The 15,477-nt window shown below is 60.6% G+C and overlaps 2 protein-coding genes across 2 annotated transcripts; one reads left to right on the forward strand and one right to left on the reverse strand.

Moving 5' to 3' along the window:
• Positions 1-995: 995 nt before the first annotated feature.
• pfdn5 (prefoldin 5) lies at positions 996-10,093 on the reverse strand. Its single transcript, XM_068028505.1, has 6 exons — positions 9,979-10,093; positions 6,824-6,926; positions 4,555-4,586; positions 2,989-3,063; positions 1,503-1,608; positions 996-1,341 (listed from the first exon to the last, which is right to left on the reverse strand). Exons 1-6 carry the CDS (start codon positions 10,048-10,050, stop codon positions 1,262-1,264), a joined length of 468 nt encoding a protein of 155 aa, XP_067884606.1. The 5' UTR covers positions 10,051-10,093; the 3' UTR covers positions 996-1,261.
• On the forward strand, positions 10,049-15,369 carry LOC137367006 (basic salivary proline-rich protein 2-like). The gene is made up of 2 exons (XM_068028502.1): positions 10,049-11,009; positions 15,149-15,369. Exons 1-2 carry the CDS (start codon positions 10,049-10,051, stop codon positions 15,367-15,369), a joined length of 1,182 nt encoding a protein of 393 aa, XP_067884603.1.
• The last annotated feature ends 108 nt before the right edge of the window (positions 15,370-15,477 follow it).

Here is a 15,477-nt window from a genome sequence, read left to right on the forward strand (position 1 = left end):
ACCCACCCACCCATCACCACCACCCCACCCCCCCTGCCCTGCTCCCAGCGCCTTTACAGAACATTTTTAGTACTTGTGTGGAGTTTGCAAGTTCTCCCTGTGTCTGCGTGGGTTTCCTCCCACAAGCCAAAAGACTTGCAGGTTGGTAGGTAAATTGGCCATTAAGAATTGTCACTAGTATAGGTAGGTGGTAGGGGAAATATAGGGACAGGTGGGGATGTTTGGTAGGAATATGGGATTAGTGTAGGATTAGTATAAATGGGTGGTTGATGGTCGGCACAGACTCGGTGGGCCGAAGGGCCTGTTTCAGTGCTGTATCTCTAATCTAATCTAATCTACTTCTCTTTCTTTTTTTTAAGTTGAGATGTAAGAAAAGTTGGTTGCAAACAAGCCCCTGGCACCACTGGTCCCGTTTGCCAAGACAGGAGGGAGCCATTTTGCCATTCTACTGCAGGAGGCATCGCAGAGAGCAGCCCCCCATGAGGCCGAGCCCAGTCCCGGAACCAGGGGGGGGCGGGGAATTGGTGGGGTAGAGAGAGATCCTGGAGTTGTGTCGCGGAGTGACATGAGACAATGGGAATCGGGAACATTTAGTCAAACTGTGGGAGTCGGACAAGGTGACACAGGGTCAGAGTGGCGAAGGGCAGGTTTAGGGTGATTATCAGAAAGTGGCCGCAGGGAATGGGCTCCGGGGAGCGGGGAGAGAGAGAGAGAGAGAGCTCGTGGGGCAGAGACACCCCTGCAATCGACTGCATTCTGTAATTGCGATGGGGCCCGGGGTGGGAGGAGTGTCAGGTTTCTGAATCCATCAACAAAGATGGGCCGAAAGGCCTCCCCTGATCTGTAACGACCTTGAGGCCGGGAACTGCCCCCTCCCCGCACCCCCGGCACCCACCCCACCAAAGAACCCCCTCACCACCCACCACAATCCGGCCCGAGATTGCCGTCCAGTTCAAACCCTCGCCGCAGAACTCAAAGGAATCTCTTTACACACCTGTGGGCGACCCATTTATTGACAGACTTTGTGGCTACAATCCGCTCGGCGATACACAACAGAGGGTTAAACGCTCACCGTAACCAGGTGACACACGCTCACTGGAAAAGTAACGCCCAACAATCTAACAATTTAATCTTCACAAATACAGGTAAGACAATCGGGACACCCGAGGGGGTCCGGTGCTGCGAGGAGCTGCGATTCGCTGCCGGAGGGACTCATTGTCGGGCTGTTGGCCTTGTGCTGTGGGGCGGGGCGGAGTCGCGGCTAGGCTTTGGCACTTCCCGACTGCGAGGCGTTCAGGGCTGATATGTGTTGGATCTTCTGGTTCAGCATTTCGATCACAGCTGTGGAGAAACAGACGTTTTCAATTCTCCCGGTCCCCAGGAAAGCTGCCAAGCACACTACATACAAACTCATATCTCCCCCCAACCCCAACCCCAGCCCAGTCCTCCCCCTACCCCATCCCCCCTCCCCTCCCCTCCTCCGCAGACCCAGCCCCTCTCACCCTGTTTGATGGTGTACTTCTCCTGAAGGGCTGGCTGAACTTTCTCGATCTGTTTCGTCAGGAATTCCACTTTCCTCTTGAAGAAATTCCGAGCTTCACAAACGGTCTGGAAGAGAGATTCCCAGGTTATACCAGCGGAGTGCCGTCACCTTGCGGGCGGGGTGGGGGTGGGGGGGGGGGTGAGAGGAGGGGATGGAGAAGGGACCCCTGGGGAGTCGGCAATGGCCCGCCCCATTTATCCAGCACATTCCACCACCCCGGGAGTGTCCCAAAGTGCTTCCATTTCCCACTCCCCCCCTCCCCCCACCGACTACTCTACTTCCAAATAGTGGCAGTGGGATGTTTTACATCCACCCGAGGGAGCAGACGGGACTCTGTTTTAACAGCTCATCCGAAAGACGGCACCTCTGACAGTGCGGCCCACCCTCAGTACTGACCCTCCGACAGTGCGGCGCTCCCTCAGTACTGACCCTCTGACAGCGCGGCGCTCCCTCGGTACTGACCCTCCGACAGTGCGGAGCTCCCTCGGCACTGACCCTCCGACAGTGCGGCGCTCCCTCAGTACTGACCCTCAGACAGTGCGGCGCTCCCTCAGTACTGACCCTCCGACAGTGCGGCGCTCCCTCAGTACTGACCCTCCGACAGTGCGGCGCTCCCTCAGCACTGACCCTCCGACAGTGCGACGCTCCCTCAGTACTGACCCTCAGACAGTGCGGCGCTCCCTCAGTACTGACCCTCCGACAGTGCGGCGCTCCCTCAGCACTGACCCTCCGACAGTGCTGCACTCCCTCAGCACTGACCCTCCGACAGTGTAGCGCTCCCTCAGCACTGACCCCCTGACAGTGCGGCGCTCCCTCAGCACTGATCCTCCAACAGTGCGGCGCTCCCTCAGCACTGACCCTCCGACAGTGCAGCACTCCCTCAGCACTGACCCCCTGACAGTGCGGCGCTCCCTCAGCACTGACACTCAGACAGTGCAGCACTCCCTCAGCACTGACCCCCTGACAGTGCGGCGCTCCCTCAGCACTGACCCTCCGACAGTGCAGCACTCCCTCAGCACTGACCCCCTGACAGTGCGGTGCTCCCTCGGCACCGACCCTCCGACAGTGCGGCGCTCCCTCGGAACTGGCACCGGGGCGTGACGGCCTGTATTATGAGGCTCGAGAGACTGGAGGTGGGGGGAGGGGGTGCTCGAACCCCTACCCTCTGACTCAAGAGGGGAGAGTGCGATCGATCGACCCAAACCAGCACTTGGTAACAAAGGAACACGGACGCAACAGACGGGATTTAACGCCGGCACTCTCCAGAGGACTAACGGGATTCTGGGAACACTCCGGGGCGAAGCTGAAAAGGGGCCCAGGAGGCTCCGAATTGATGCTGAACGAAAGCAGAGAATTCCTCTAGCCCCATGATCTCAGCATCTTCCCAGACCAGCGACCCCTGCCGACCGGCCCCAGCCTGTGAAAGGAGCAGCAGAAACACAGACCTTTTCCACATAATAACCAGTGCCCACATCGATCAGCACGTGCTCGACATCGTGCAGCTTCCCCGGCACGTACATCTGGTTCGCCGCTTGTCAAGGAAGCCGACAGTTACCGCGTAAGGAAAAGGGAGGATCTCCCACTTCTCCGTCGCCTTTCACCTCACCACGCTCGGGGAACGTCCCAAAGCGCCACACGGCCGATGACGAGCCTCTGAAGCGCGGTCGCTGTTTGTCGTGTGGCAAACGCGGCACCCAATTGACGCACAGCAAGATCCCACAAACAGCAATGTGACATTTGATGTAAACATCAGCCCCAGGCTACCAGGGAGAACCACACGCCCTCCTTCCAAAGGGCGGCCGTGGGATCTTTTACACCCGCCCGAGGGGGCGGACGGGGGCCTCGGTTTAACATCTCATCCGAAAGACGGCACCTCCGACAGTGCGGCCCACCCTCAGTACTGACCCTCCGACAGTGCGGCGCTCCCTCAGTACTGACCCTCCGACAGCGCGGCACTCCCTCAGTACTGACCCTCCGACAGTGCGGCGCTCCCTCAGTACTGACCCTCCGACAGCGCGGCACTCCCTCAGCACTGACCCTCCGACAGTGCGGCGCTCCCTCAGCACTGACCCTCCGACAGTGCGGCGCTCCCTCAGTACTGACCCTCCGACAGTGCCGGGCTCCCTCAGCACTGACCCTCCGACAGTGCCGGGCTCCCTCAGCACTGACCCTCCGACAGTGCGGGGCTCCCTCAGTACTGACCCTCCGACAGTGCGGCGCTCCCTCAGCACTGATCCTCCAACAGTGCGGCGCTCCCTCAGTACTGACCCTCCGACAGTGCGGCACTCCCTCAACACTGACCCTCCGACAGTGCGGCGCTCCCTCAGCACTGATCCTCCAACAGTGCGGCGCTCCCTCAGCACTGATCCTCCAACAGTGCGGCGCTCCCTCAGTACTGACCCTCCGACAGTGCGGCGCTCCCTCAGCACTGATCCTCCAACAGTGCGGCGCTCCCTCAGCACTGATCCTCCAACAGTGCGGCGCTCCCTCAGCACTGACCCTCCGACAGTGCGGGGCTCCCTCAGTACTGACCCTCCGACAGTGCCGGGCTCCCTCAGTACTGACCCTCCGACAGTGCGGCGCTCCCTCAGCACTGATCCTCCAACAGTGCGGCGCTCCCTCAGCACTGACCCTCCGACAGTGCGGGGCTCCCTCAGCACTGACCCCCTGACAGTGCGGCGCTCCCTCAGCACTGATCCTCCAACAGTGCGGCGCTCCCTCAGCACTGACCCTCCAACAGTGTGGGGCTCCCTCAGCACTGGCACTGTGAGTGTCACCTTCGATTTTCATGCTGAAGTAGGACCTGAACCCACGGCCTTGTGACAAGCATGGAAACAGACGGGTACACACGGAAACAGCAGGGACACATGGGAGGTCCCAGACGGGCGCTGAGTGAAACACGGCCACTTGTCCGGGCTTCCTGCCTGGACGTGAGCCCAAGTCAGTGTCTCTTTAAGCAGCGGGAGAATCCACCTCACAGCCTGTGGACTCCGCGAGCAGGCAAAGGATACAGAACTTGTCAATGGAACCAGGACATCCTTCCCTGCAATTAGAGAGAGAGAGAAGATTAGAGGAGGAGAGAGAGGGAGGGCCGGAGAGAGAGGGAGGGCCGGTTTGTGTACACTAGAGACGGTTGCACGAATGATTCCTGAGATGAGAGGGGGCTGTCCTGTGAGGAGAGATTGAGCAGAACGGGTCTGTATTCTATGGAGTTTAGAAGAATGAGAGGCAATCTCATCGAAACGTGTAAAATTCTGAGAGGGTTTGACAGGGTAGATACCGAGAGGCTGTTTCTCCCCCCGACCCCCGGGCTGGAGAGTCTAGAACAGGGGAGGGGAGTGGGGGGGGGGGGGGGTCACAGTCTCAGGATAAGGGGTCGGCCGTTTGCGACTGAGACAGTGGGGGAGAAATTTCTTCACTCGGAGGGTTTGTGAATCCTTGGGATTCTCTACCCCCCCCCCCAGGGGGCTGTGGACCGTTCAGACGTCGAGTAGACTCGAGGCGCCGATCGATGGATTTTCGAGCACTGGGGGAATCGAGGGGTAGGGGCGGGAAAGCGGAGATGAGGTGGAGGATCGGCCGCGATCGTACTGAATGGGGGAGCAGGCTCGAGGGGCCGAGTGGCCTCCCTCCCGCTCCTGTGTTGCTATGGATTGGGTAGGTGCAGGCTTCAAGGTGTAGGTAGAGGAGAGAAGGTAGAGGGATTTGGCGGGGGGGGAGGGTGGTGGAGCGAGAGATGGTTTGTGGGGAGGGATAGGTGTTTAGATGGGGGGGGGGGGGGGTGAAGGGGGTCCCGGGGGTTTAGGTGTTGGGGGGGGGGTGAAGGGGGTCCCGGGGGTTTAGGTGTGGGGGGGGGGGGGTGAAGGGGGTCCCGGGGGTTTAGGTATAGGGGGGAGTCACGGGTTTTTAGGGGGGGGGGGGGTGAAGGGGGTCCTGGAGGTGTAGGTGGGAAGGGGGGGGTGAAGGGGGTCCCGGGGGTTTAGGTGGGGGGGGGGGGGTGAAGGGGGTCCTGGGGGTTTAGGTGTGGGGGGTTGGGGTCCCGGGGGTTTAGGTGGGGAGGGGAGGTGGAGGGTGGGGTGAAGGGGGTCCCGGGGGTTTAGGTGGGGAGGGGGGGTGGTGAAGGGGGTCCTGGGGGTTTAGGTGTGGGGGGTTGGGGTCCCGGGGGTTTAGGTGGGGAGGGGGGGTGGAGGGTGGGGTGAAGGGGGTCCCGGGGGTTTAGGTGGGGAGGGGGGGTGGTGAAGGGGGTCCTGGGGGTTTAGGTATGGGGGGGGTCCCGGGGGTTTAGGTATAGGGGGGGTCCCGGGGGTTTAGGTGGGGAGGGTGGGGTGAAGGGGGTCCCGGGGGTTTAGGTGGGGAGGGGGGGTGGTGAAGGGGGTCCTGGGGGTTTAGGTATGGGGGGGGGTCCCGGGGGTTTAGGTATGGGGGGGGGGGTCCCGGGGGTTTAGGTGGGGAGGGTGGGGTGAAGGGGGTCCCGGGGGTTTAGGTGGGGAGGGTGGGGTGAAGGGGGTCCCGGGGGTTTAGGTGGGGAGGGGGGGTGGTGAAGGGGGTCCTGGGGGTTTAGGTATGGGGGGGGTCCTGGGGGTTTAGGTATGGGGGGGGGGTCCCGGGGGTTTAGGTGGGGAGGGTGGGGTGAAGGGGGTCCCGGGGGTTTAGGTGGGGAGGGGGGGTGGTGAAGGGGGTCCTGGGGGTTTAGGTGTGGGGGGTTGGGGTCCCGGGGGTTTAGGTGGGGAGGGGGGGGTGGTGAAGGGGGTCCTGGGGGTTTAGGTGTGGGGGGTTGGGGTCCCGGGGGTTTAGGTGGGGAGGGGGGGGTGGTGAAGGGGGTCCTGGGGGTTTAGGTATGGGGGGTTGGGGTCCCGGGGGTTTAGGTATCGGGGGGGGGTCCCGGGGGTTTAGGTGGGGAGGGGGGGTGAAGTGGGTCCCGGGGGTTTAGGTGGAGAGGGGGTGTGGTGAAGGGGGTCCTGGGGGTTTAGGTGTGGGGGGTTGGGGTCCCAGGGGTTTAGGTGGGGAGGGGGGGTGGAGGGTGGGGTGAAGGGGGTCCCGGGGGTTTAGGTGGGGAGGGGGGGGTGGTGAAGGGGGTCCTGGGGGTTTAGGTATGGGGGGTGGTCCCGGGGGTTTAGGTATGGGGGGGGTCCCGGGGGTTTAGGTGGGGAGGGGGGGTGGTGAAGGGGGTCCTGGGGGTTTAGGTGGGGGGGGTTGGGGTCCCGGGGGTTTAGGTGGGGGGCTGAGTGGGGGTTTTGGGGGGGGGGGCGGGTTCCTGGGGGTTTCTGCACTGACTCTTACCCGCATTGTCTTTGCTGAGTTTGTTGAGACTTTCCTTGGATTCCACGTATTTTGTCTGAACCAGTTTCAGCTGCTGAATGGAGGAGGTGAGAAACTCGGTCTCCTGGAGAGAGACAGAGCGGTGAGAGAGAGACTGACCACTGACTCCCCTCAGGACAACCCCTCAACCACTGGGACTGACCACTGACCCCCCACCCCTCTCGGGACAAACCTTCAACCACTGGAATAAAAACAAGAAATGCTGGAAATACTCAGCAGGTCTGGCAGCATCTGTGGAGAGAGAAGCAGAGTTAACGTTTCGGGTCAATGACCCTTCCTCAGAACTGGCAAAGGTTAGAAATGTAAAAGGTTGCAAGCAAGTGAGGCGGGGGTGGGGGCAAGAGATAACAAAGGAGAAGGTGTTGATAGGACAAGGTCACGGAGAATAACTGACCAGAAGGTCATGGAGCAAAGGCAAACAATATGTTAATGGTGTGTTGAAAGACAAAGCATTAGGACAGATAGGGTGTTAATGGACTGAATATTGGACAGCCACAAGTACAGACATGAAAAAAAACAGTGGGTAAGCAAACTGAACAAACTAAGATGAAATAAAATAAGATAAACTAAAATATATATTTAAAAAAAGGAGAAAGAAAAAAATAACTAAAAATAAAAGTAAAATGGGGGGCTGTCATGCTCTGAAATTATTGAACTCAATGTTCAGTCCAGCAGGCTGTAGTGTGCCTAATCGGTAGATGAGATGCTGTTCCTCGAGCTTGCGTTGATGTTCACTGGAACACTGCAGCAATCCCAGGACAGAGATGTGAGCATGAGAGCAGGGGAGAGTGTTGAAATGGCAAGCAACCGGAAGCTCAGGGTCCTGCTTGCGGACTGAGCGGAGATGTTCCGCAAAGCGGTCACCCAGTCTGCGCTTGGTCTCCCCAATGTAGAGGAGACCACACTGTGAGCAGCGAATACAGTATACTACATTGAAAGAAGTACAAGTAAATCGCTGCTTCACCTGAAAGGAGTGTTTGGGGCCTGGGATAGTGAGGAGAGAGGAGGTAAATGGGCAGGTATTACACCTCCTGCGATTGCAGGGGAAGGTGCCCTGGGACGGGGACGAGGTGGTGGGGGTAATGGAGGAGTGGACCAGGGTGTCGCGGAGGGAATGATCCCTTCGGAATGCTGACAGGGGAAGGGAGGGGAAGATGCGACTGGTAGTGGCATCACGCTGGAGGTGGCGAAAATGGCGGAGGATGATCCTTTGGATATGGAGGCTGGTGGGATGAAAAGTGAGGACAAGGGGAACCCTGTCACGGTTCTGGGAGGGAGGGGAAGGGGTGAGGGTAGAGGTGCGGGGAATGGGCCGGACACGGTTGAGGGCCCTGTCAACCACAGTGGGGGGAAATCCTCGGTTGAGGAAAAAGGTCATATCAGAAGCACCGTCATGGAAGGTAGCATCATCAGAGCAGATGCGTCGGAGACGGAGAAACTGGGAGAATGGAATGGAGTCCTTACAGGAGGTAGGGTGTGAAGAAGTGTAGTCGAGGTAGCTGTGGGAGTCAGTAGGCTTATAATGGATATTAGTAGACAACCTATCCCCAGAGATGGAGACAGAGAAGTCGAGGAAGGGAAGGGAAGTGTCAGAGATGGACCATGTAAAGGTGAGAGAAGGGTGGAAATTGGAAGCAAAGTTGATAAAGTTTTCTAGTTCGGGGCAGGAGCAGGAAACGGCACCGATACAGTCATCAATGTACCGGAAAAAGAGTTGGGGGAGGGGGCCTGAGTAGGACTGGAACAAAGAATGCTCGACATGTCCCACAAAAAGACAGGCATAACTAGGACCCATGCGGGTACCCATAGCGACACCTTTTACTTGAAGGAAATGCATGGAGTTGAAGGAGAAGTTGTTCAATGTGAGAACAAGTTCAGCCAGGCGGAGGAGGGTGGTGGTGGATGGGGACTGGTTGGGCCTCTGTTCCAGGAAGAAGCGGAGAGCCCTCAAACCGTCCTGGTGGGGGATGGAGGTGTAGAGCGATTGGACGTCCATAGTGAAGAGGAGGCCGTTGGGACCAGGAAACTGGAAATTGTCAAAATGACGTAGGGCGTCAGAAGAGTCACGGATGTAGGTGGGAAGAGACTGGACCAGCGGAGAAAAGATAGAGTCTAGATAGGAAGAAATAAGTTCAGTTGGGCAGGAGCAGGCTGACACAATGGGTCTGCCGGGACAGTCCCGTTTGTGGATTTTGGGAAGGAGGTAGAAGCGGGCTGTCCGGGGTTGCGGGACTATGAGGTTGGACAACAACCACTGGGACTGACCCCTGACCCCCACCACTGGGACTGACCCCTGACCCCTACCACTGGGACTGACCCCTGACCTCTACCCCCGGGACTGACCCCTGACCCCCACCACTGGGACTGACCCCTGACCCCCACCACTGGGACTGACCCCTGACCCCTACCACTGGGACTGACCCCTGACCTCTACCCCCGGGACTGACCCCTGACCCCCACACCCGGGACTGACCCCCAAACCACCGGGACTGACCCCTGAACTCCCCACCACCCCCGGGACTGACCCCTGAACCCCCCACCCCCGGGACTGACCCCTGAACCCCCCACCCCCGGGACTGACCCATGACCCCCACCACTGGGACTGACCCCTGAACCCCCCACCCACGGGACTGACCCCTGAACCCCCCACCCCCGGGACTGACCCCTGACCCCCACGACTGACCCCTGAACCCTACCCCCGGGACTGACCCCTGAACCCCCCCCCCCACCCCCGGGACTGACCCCTGAACCCCCCACCCCCGGGACTGACCCATGACCCCCACCACTGGGACTGACCCCTGAACCCCCCACCCACGGGACTGACCCCTGAACCCCCCCCCACCCCCGGGACTGACCCCTGAACCCCCCCCCCCACCCCCGGGACTGACCCCTGAACCCACCCCCCACCCCCAGGACTGACCCCTGAACCCTACCCCCGGGACTGACCCCTGAACCCCCACCCCCGGGACTGACCCCTGAACCCCTGACCACCCTCGGGACTGACCCCTGAACCCCCACCCCCGGGACTGACCCCTGAACCCAACCCAACCCCACCCCCGGGACTGACCCCTGAACCCCTGACCACCCCCGGGACTGACCCCTGAACCCCCCCGTACCTGCTCCAATTGGCTCCTCAGCGCCTCCAGTTGCTGCAGCGGCAGATCCGCCACATTCACCGCCTGCGACATGACACCGGAAACCGGTCTCCCGCCCACTTCCGGTGGAGCGGCAGCTCAAACCCGTCCCCCGTCCCCCGCTCCCCGCCTGTCCGCTTCCGCTTCCGGCAACAGCTCTCTTCATTCGTCTCTGTGTTGCGAGCCGGAACCAGAGCGCCGCCGGGAGGCTGGGAGGAGGAACCGCACCCCCCCCACCCCACCGGCAAACAGCGCCGCCGGGAGGCGGGGAGGAGGAACCGCACCCCCCCCACCCCACCGGCAAACAGCGCCGCCGGGAGGCTGGGAGGAGGAACCGCACCCCCCCACCCCACCGGCAAACAGCGCCGCCGGGAGGCGGGGAGGAGGAACCGCACCCCCCCCACCCCACCGGCAAACAGCGCCCCCTGGAGGCGGGGAGGAGGAACCGTACCCCCACCCCTCCCCGGCAAACAGCGCCGCCGGGAGGCTGGGAGGAGGAACCGCACCCCCCCACCTCCCCGGCAAACAGCGCCGCCGGGAGGCTGGGAGGAGGAACCGCACCCCCCCACCTCCCCGGCAAACAGCGCCGCCGGGAGGCTGGGAGGAGGAACCGCACCCCCCCACCACACCGGCAAACAGCGCCGCCGGGAGGCTGGGAGGAGGAACCGTACCCCCACCCCTCCCCGGCAAACAGCGCCGCCGGGAGGCTGGGAGGAGGAACCGCACCCCCCCACCACACCGGCAAACAGCGCCGCCGGGAGGCTGGGAGGAGGAACCGCATCCCACCACACCGGCAAACAGCGCCGCCGGGAGGCGGGGAGGAGGAACCGCACACCGGCAAACAGCGCCGCCGGGAGGTTGGGAAGAGGAACCGCACCCCACCACACCGGCAAACAGCGCCGCCGGGAGGAGGGGAGGAGGAACCGCACCCCACCACACCGGCAAACAGCGCCGCCGGGAGGTTGGGAGGAGGAACCGCACCCCACCACACCGGCAAACAGCGCCGCCGGGAGGTTGGGAGGAGGAACCGCACCCCACCACACCGGCAAACAGCGCCGCCGGGAGGCAGGGAGGAGGAACTGCACCACTCCCCTGCACACAGCGCCCCAGGGAGGCAGGGAGGAGGAACCGCACCACTCCCCTGCACACAGCGCCCCAGGGAGGCGGGGAGGAGGAACCGCACCACTCCCCTGCACACAGCGCCCCAGGGAGGCGGGGAGGAGGAACCGCATCACTCCCCTGCACACAGCGCCCCCAGGAGGCAGGGAGGAGGAACCGCATCACTCCCCCGCACACAGCGCCCCAGGGAGGAGGAACCGCATCACTCCCCCGCACACAGCGCCCCCAGGAGGCAGGGAGGAGGAACCGCATCACTCCCCTGCACACAGTGCCCCCAGGAGGCAGGGAGGAGGAACCGCATCACTCCCCCGCACACAGCGCCCCAGGGAGGCGGGGAGGAGGAACCGCATCACTCCCCCGCACACAGCGCCCAGGGAGGCAGGGAGGAGGAACCGCATCACTCCCCTGCACACAGCGCCCCCAGGAGGCAGGGAGGAGGAACCGCATCACTCCCCCGCACACAGCGCCCCAGGGAGGAGGAACCGCATCACTCCCCCGCACACAGCGCCCCCAGGAGGCAGGGAGGAGGAACCGCATCACTCCCCTGCACACAGCGCCCCAGGGAGGCAGGGAGGAGGAACCGCACCACTCCTCTGCACACAGCGCCCCAGGGAGGCGGGGAGGAGGAACCGCACCACTCCCCTGCACACAGCGCCCCAGGGAGGCGGGGAGGAGGAACCGCATCACTCCCCTGCACACAGCGCCCCCAGGAGGCAGGGAGGAGGAACCGCATCACTCCCCTGCACACAGCGCCCCAGGGAGGAGGAACTGCACCACTCCCCTGCACACAGCGCCCCAGGGAGGCAGGGAGGAGGAACCGCACCACTCCCCTGCACACAGCGCCCCAGGGAGGCGGGGAGGAGGAACCGCACCACTCCCCTGCACACAGCGCCCCAGGGAGGCAGGGAGGAGGAACCGCATCACTCCCCTGCACACAGCGCCCCCAGGAGGCAGGGAGGAGGAACCGCATCACTCCCCCGCACACAGCGCCCCAGGGAGGAGGAACCGCATCACTCCCCCGCACACAGCGCCCCCAGGAGGCAGGGAGGAGGAACCGCATCACTCCCCTGCACACAGTGCCCCCAGGAGGCAGGGAGGAGGAACCGCATCACTCCCCCGCACACAGCGCCCCCAGGAGGCAGGGAGGAGGAACCGCATCACTCCCCTGCACACAGTGCCCCCAGGAGGCAGGGAGGAGGAACCGCACCACTCCCCTGCACACAGTGCCCCCGGGAGGCAGGGAGGAGGAACCGCACCACTCCCCTGCACACAGCACCCCAGGGAGGCAGGGAGGAGGAACCGCATCACTCCCCCGCACACAGCGCCCCAGGGAGGCAGGGAGGAGGAACCGCACCACTCCCCTGCACACAGCGCCCCAGGGAGGCAGGGAGGAGGAACCGCACCACTCCCCTGCACACAGCGCCCCAGGGAGGCAGGGAGGAGGAACCGCACCACTCCTCTGCACACAGCGCCCAGGGAGGCAGGGAGGAGGAACCGCACCACTCCCCTGCACACAGCACCCCAGGGAGGCGGGGAGGAGGAACTGCACCACTCCCCTGCACACAGCGCCCCCGGGAGGCAGGGAGGAGGAACCGCACCACTCCTCTGCACACAGCGCCCAGGGAGGCAGGGAGGAGGAACTGCACCACTCCCTGCACGCAGCGCCCCAGGGAGGCGGGGAGGAGGAACTGCACCACTCCCCTGCACACAGCGCCCCAGGGAGGTGGGGAGGAGGAACTGCACCACTCCCCTGCACACAGCGCCCCAGGGAGGCAGGGAGGAGGAACTGCACCACTCCCCTGCACACAGCACCCCAGGGAGGCGGGGAGGAGGAACTGCACCACTCCCCTGCACACAGCACCCCAGGGAGGCAGGGAAGAGGAACTGTAGTGTTTAGCCAGCTGACGCACATTTTGCAAGTGCCTTGGGGTTCATTTGCCGTAATGGGAATTGACATCAGCCGTCAACATATTTGAGTAGAAGGCAGCAGAAAGTTTACAAAGGACTGGTGGGTGGGGTGGTGAGAAAGTACAGGCCCGCTAAGTGGGCAAGCTAGCAGCAGATACAGTTGGAGACTAGGTCGGCCACTTGAGCAGGGGCGAAGGATGGATCAGTATCAGAACAAAGAACAGTACAGCACAAGAACAGGCCATTCGGCCCTCCAAGCCTGCGCCGATCTTGATGCCTGCCAAAACTAAAACCTTCTGCACTTCCGGGGCCCATATCCCTCTATTCCCTTCCGATTCATATATTTGTCAAGATGTCTCTTAAACGTCGCTATCGTATCTGCTTCCACCACCTCCCCCGGCAGCAAGTTCCAGGCACTCACCACCCTCTGTGTAAAGAACTTGCCTCGCACATCCCCTCTAAACTTTGCCCCTCGCACCTTAAACCTATGTCCCCTAGTAACTGACTCTTCCACCCTGGGAAAAAGCTTCTGACTATCCACTCTGTCCAAGCCGCTCATAACTTTGTAAACCTCTATCATGTCGCCCCTCCACCTCCGTCGTTCCAGTGAAAACAATCCGAGTTTACCCAACCTCTCCTCATAGCTAATGCCCTCCAGACCAGGCAACATCCTGGTAAACCTCCTCTGTACCCTCTCCAAAGCCTCCACGTCCTTCTGGTAGTGTGGCGACCAGAATTGCATGCAATATTCTAAGTGTGGCCTAACTAAGGTTCTGTACAGCTGCAGCATGACTTGCCAATTTTCATACTCTATGCCCCGACCGATGAAGGCAAGCATGCCGTATGCCTTCTTGACTACCTTATCCACCTGTGTTGCCACTTTCAGTGACCTGTAGACCTGTACGCCCAGATCTCTCTGCCTGTCAATACTCCTAAGGGTTCTGCCATTTACTGTATACCTCCCACCTGAATTAGACCTTCCAAAATGCATTACCTCACATTTGTCCGGATTAAACTCCATCTGCCATTTCTCTGCCCAAGTCTCCAACCGATCTGTATCCTGCTGTATCCTCTGACAATCCTCATCATTATCCGCAACTCCACCAACCTTTGTGTCGTCCGCAAACTTACTAATCAGACCAGCTACATTTTCCTCCAAATCATTTATATATACTACAAACAGCAAAGGTCCCAGCACTGATCCCTGCGGAACACCACTAGTCACATCCCTCCATTCAGAAAAACACCCATCCACTGATACCCTCTGTCTTCTGTGACCGAGCCAGTTCTGTATCCATCTTGCCAGCTCACCTCTGATCCTGTGTGACTTCACCTTTTGTACCAGTCTGCCATGAGGGACCTTGTCAAAGGCTTTACTAAAGTCCATATAGATAACATCCACTGCCCTTCCCTCATCAATCATCTTCGTCACTTCCTCAAAAAACTCAATCAAGTTAGTGAGACACGACCTCCCCTTCACAAAACCATGCTGTCTCTCACTAATAAGTTCGTTTGTTTCCAAATGGGAGTAAATCCTGTCCCGAAGAATCCTCTCTAATAGTTTCCCTACCACTGACGTAAGGCTCACCGGCCTATAATTTCCTGGATTATCCTTGCTACCCTTCTTAAACAAAGGAACAACATTGGCTATTCTCCAGTCCTCTGGGACCTCACCTGTAGCCAATGAGGATGCAAAGATTTCTGTCAGGGCCCCAGCAATTTCTTCCCTTGCCTCCCTCAGTATTCTGGGGTAGATCCCATCAGGCCCTGGGGACTTATCTACCTTAATGCTTTGCAAGACACCCAACACCTCCTCCTTTTTGATAATGAGATGACTGAGACTATCTACACTCCCTTCCCTATACTTGCTGAGTGGCGTTCAGTTCTGTCACCCTGCGCCTCAGGAAGGATATACCAGTCTTGGGCAGGGCTTGCGTAGACAATTTCAGGGTTCAGTAGGGTAGAGAGAGTGAGAATAACTAAGGGCTACTGAAGCCAAGGCAGGTAAATAGAGTTAAAATAGGGAGCTGCTGTAAATTTAACCTCGTGCCCTCCTCTGCCTAATGGAGCTGTTCATACACACGCCCACTGCTGAAACACTCGCCCTTGCCTCTGTCACCTCCAGACTCACCACTTCCAACACTCCCCCCTAACTGCATCCCCTCTTCCACCCTCAGTAAACTGCAGTTCACCCAAAACTCTACTGCCCCACGTCTGAACTCGCACATGGTCCTGTTCGTCCGTCGTCCTGGGGGCTCGCTGACTTACATCGGCTCCCACTCTGCCTCCATCGTAGAATTCTCACCCTTGTGTACAGACACTTCCGTCGCCTCTCCCTTTCTGTGATCTCCTCTTGTCCCGACAACCCTCGCGCGTGAGCGAGAGCTCTGACCTCAAGCATCACAAATTTAAGAAAACAATATCTTCATCGGCAGACGTGCCGACCCTCCCTCG

This window comes from Heterodontus francisci, unplaced genomic scaffold, assembly GCF_036365525.1.
Source record: "Heterodontus francisci isolate sHetFra1 unplaced genomic scaffold, sHetFra1.hap1 HAP1_SCAFFOLD_1632, whole genome shotgun sequence".
Classification (NCBI taxonomy): Eukaryota; Metazoa; Chordata; class Chondrichthyes; order Heterodontiformes; family Heterodontidae; genus Heterodontus; species Heterodontus francisci.

Coding starts and splice junctions, on each gene's coding strand:
- LOC137367006 (XM_068028502.1), top strand. CDS start 10,049: ATGACACCGGAAACCGGTCTCCCGCCCACTTCCGGTGGAGCGGCAGCT. Junction 11,010..15,148: donor GCAAACAGCGCCGCCGGGAG/GTTGGGAGGAGG, acceptor TGTCACCTCCAG/ACTCACCACTTCCAACACTC.
- pfdn5 (XM_068028505.1), bottom strand. CDS start 10,050: ATGTCGCAGGCGGTGAATGTGGCGGATCTGCCGCTGCAGCAACTGGAG. Junction 6,927..9,978: donor TGAGGAGCCAATTGGAGCAG/GTACGGGGGGGT, acceptor GTCTCTCTCCAG/GAGACCGAGTTTCTCACCTC. Junction 4,587..6,823: donor ACTCAGCAAAGACAATGCGG/GTAAGAGTCAGT, acceptor CTCTAATTGCAG/GGAAGGATGTCCTGGTTCCA.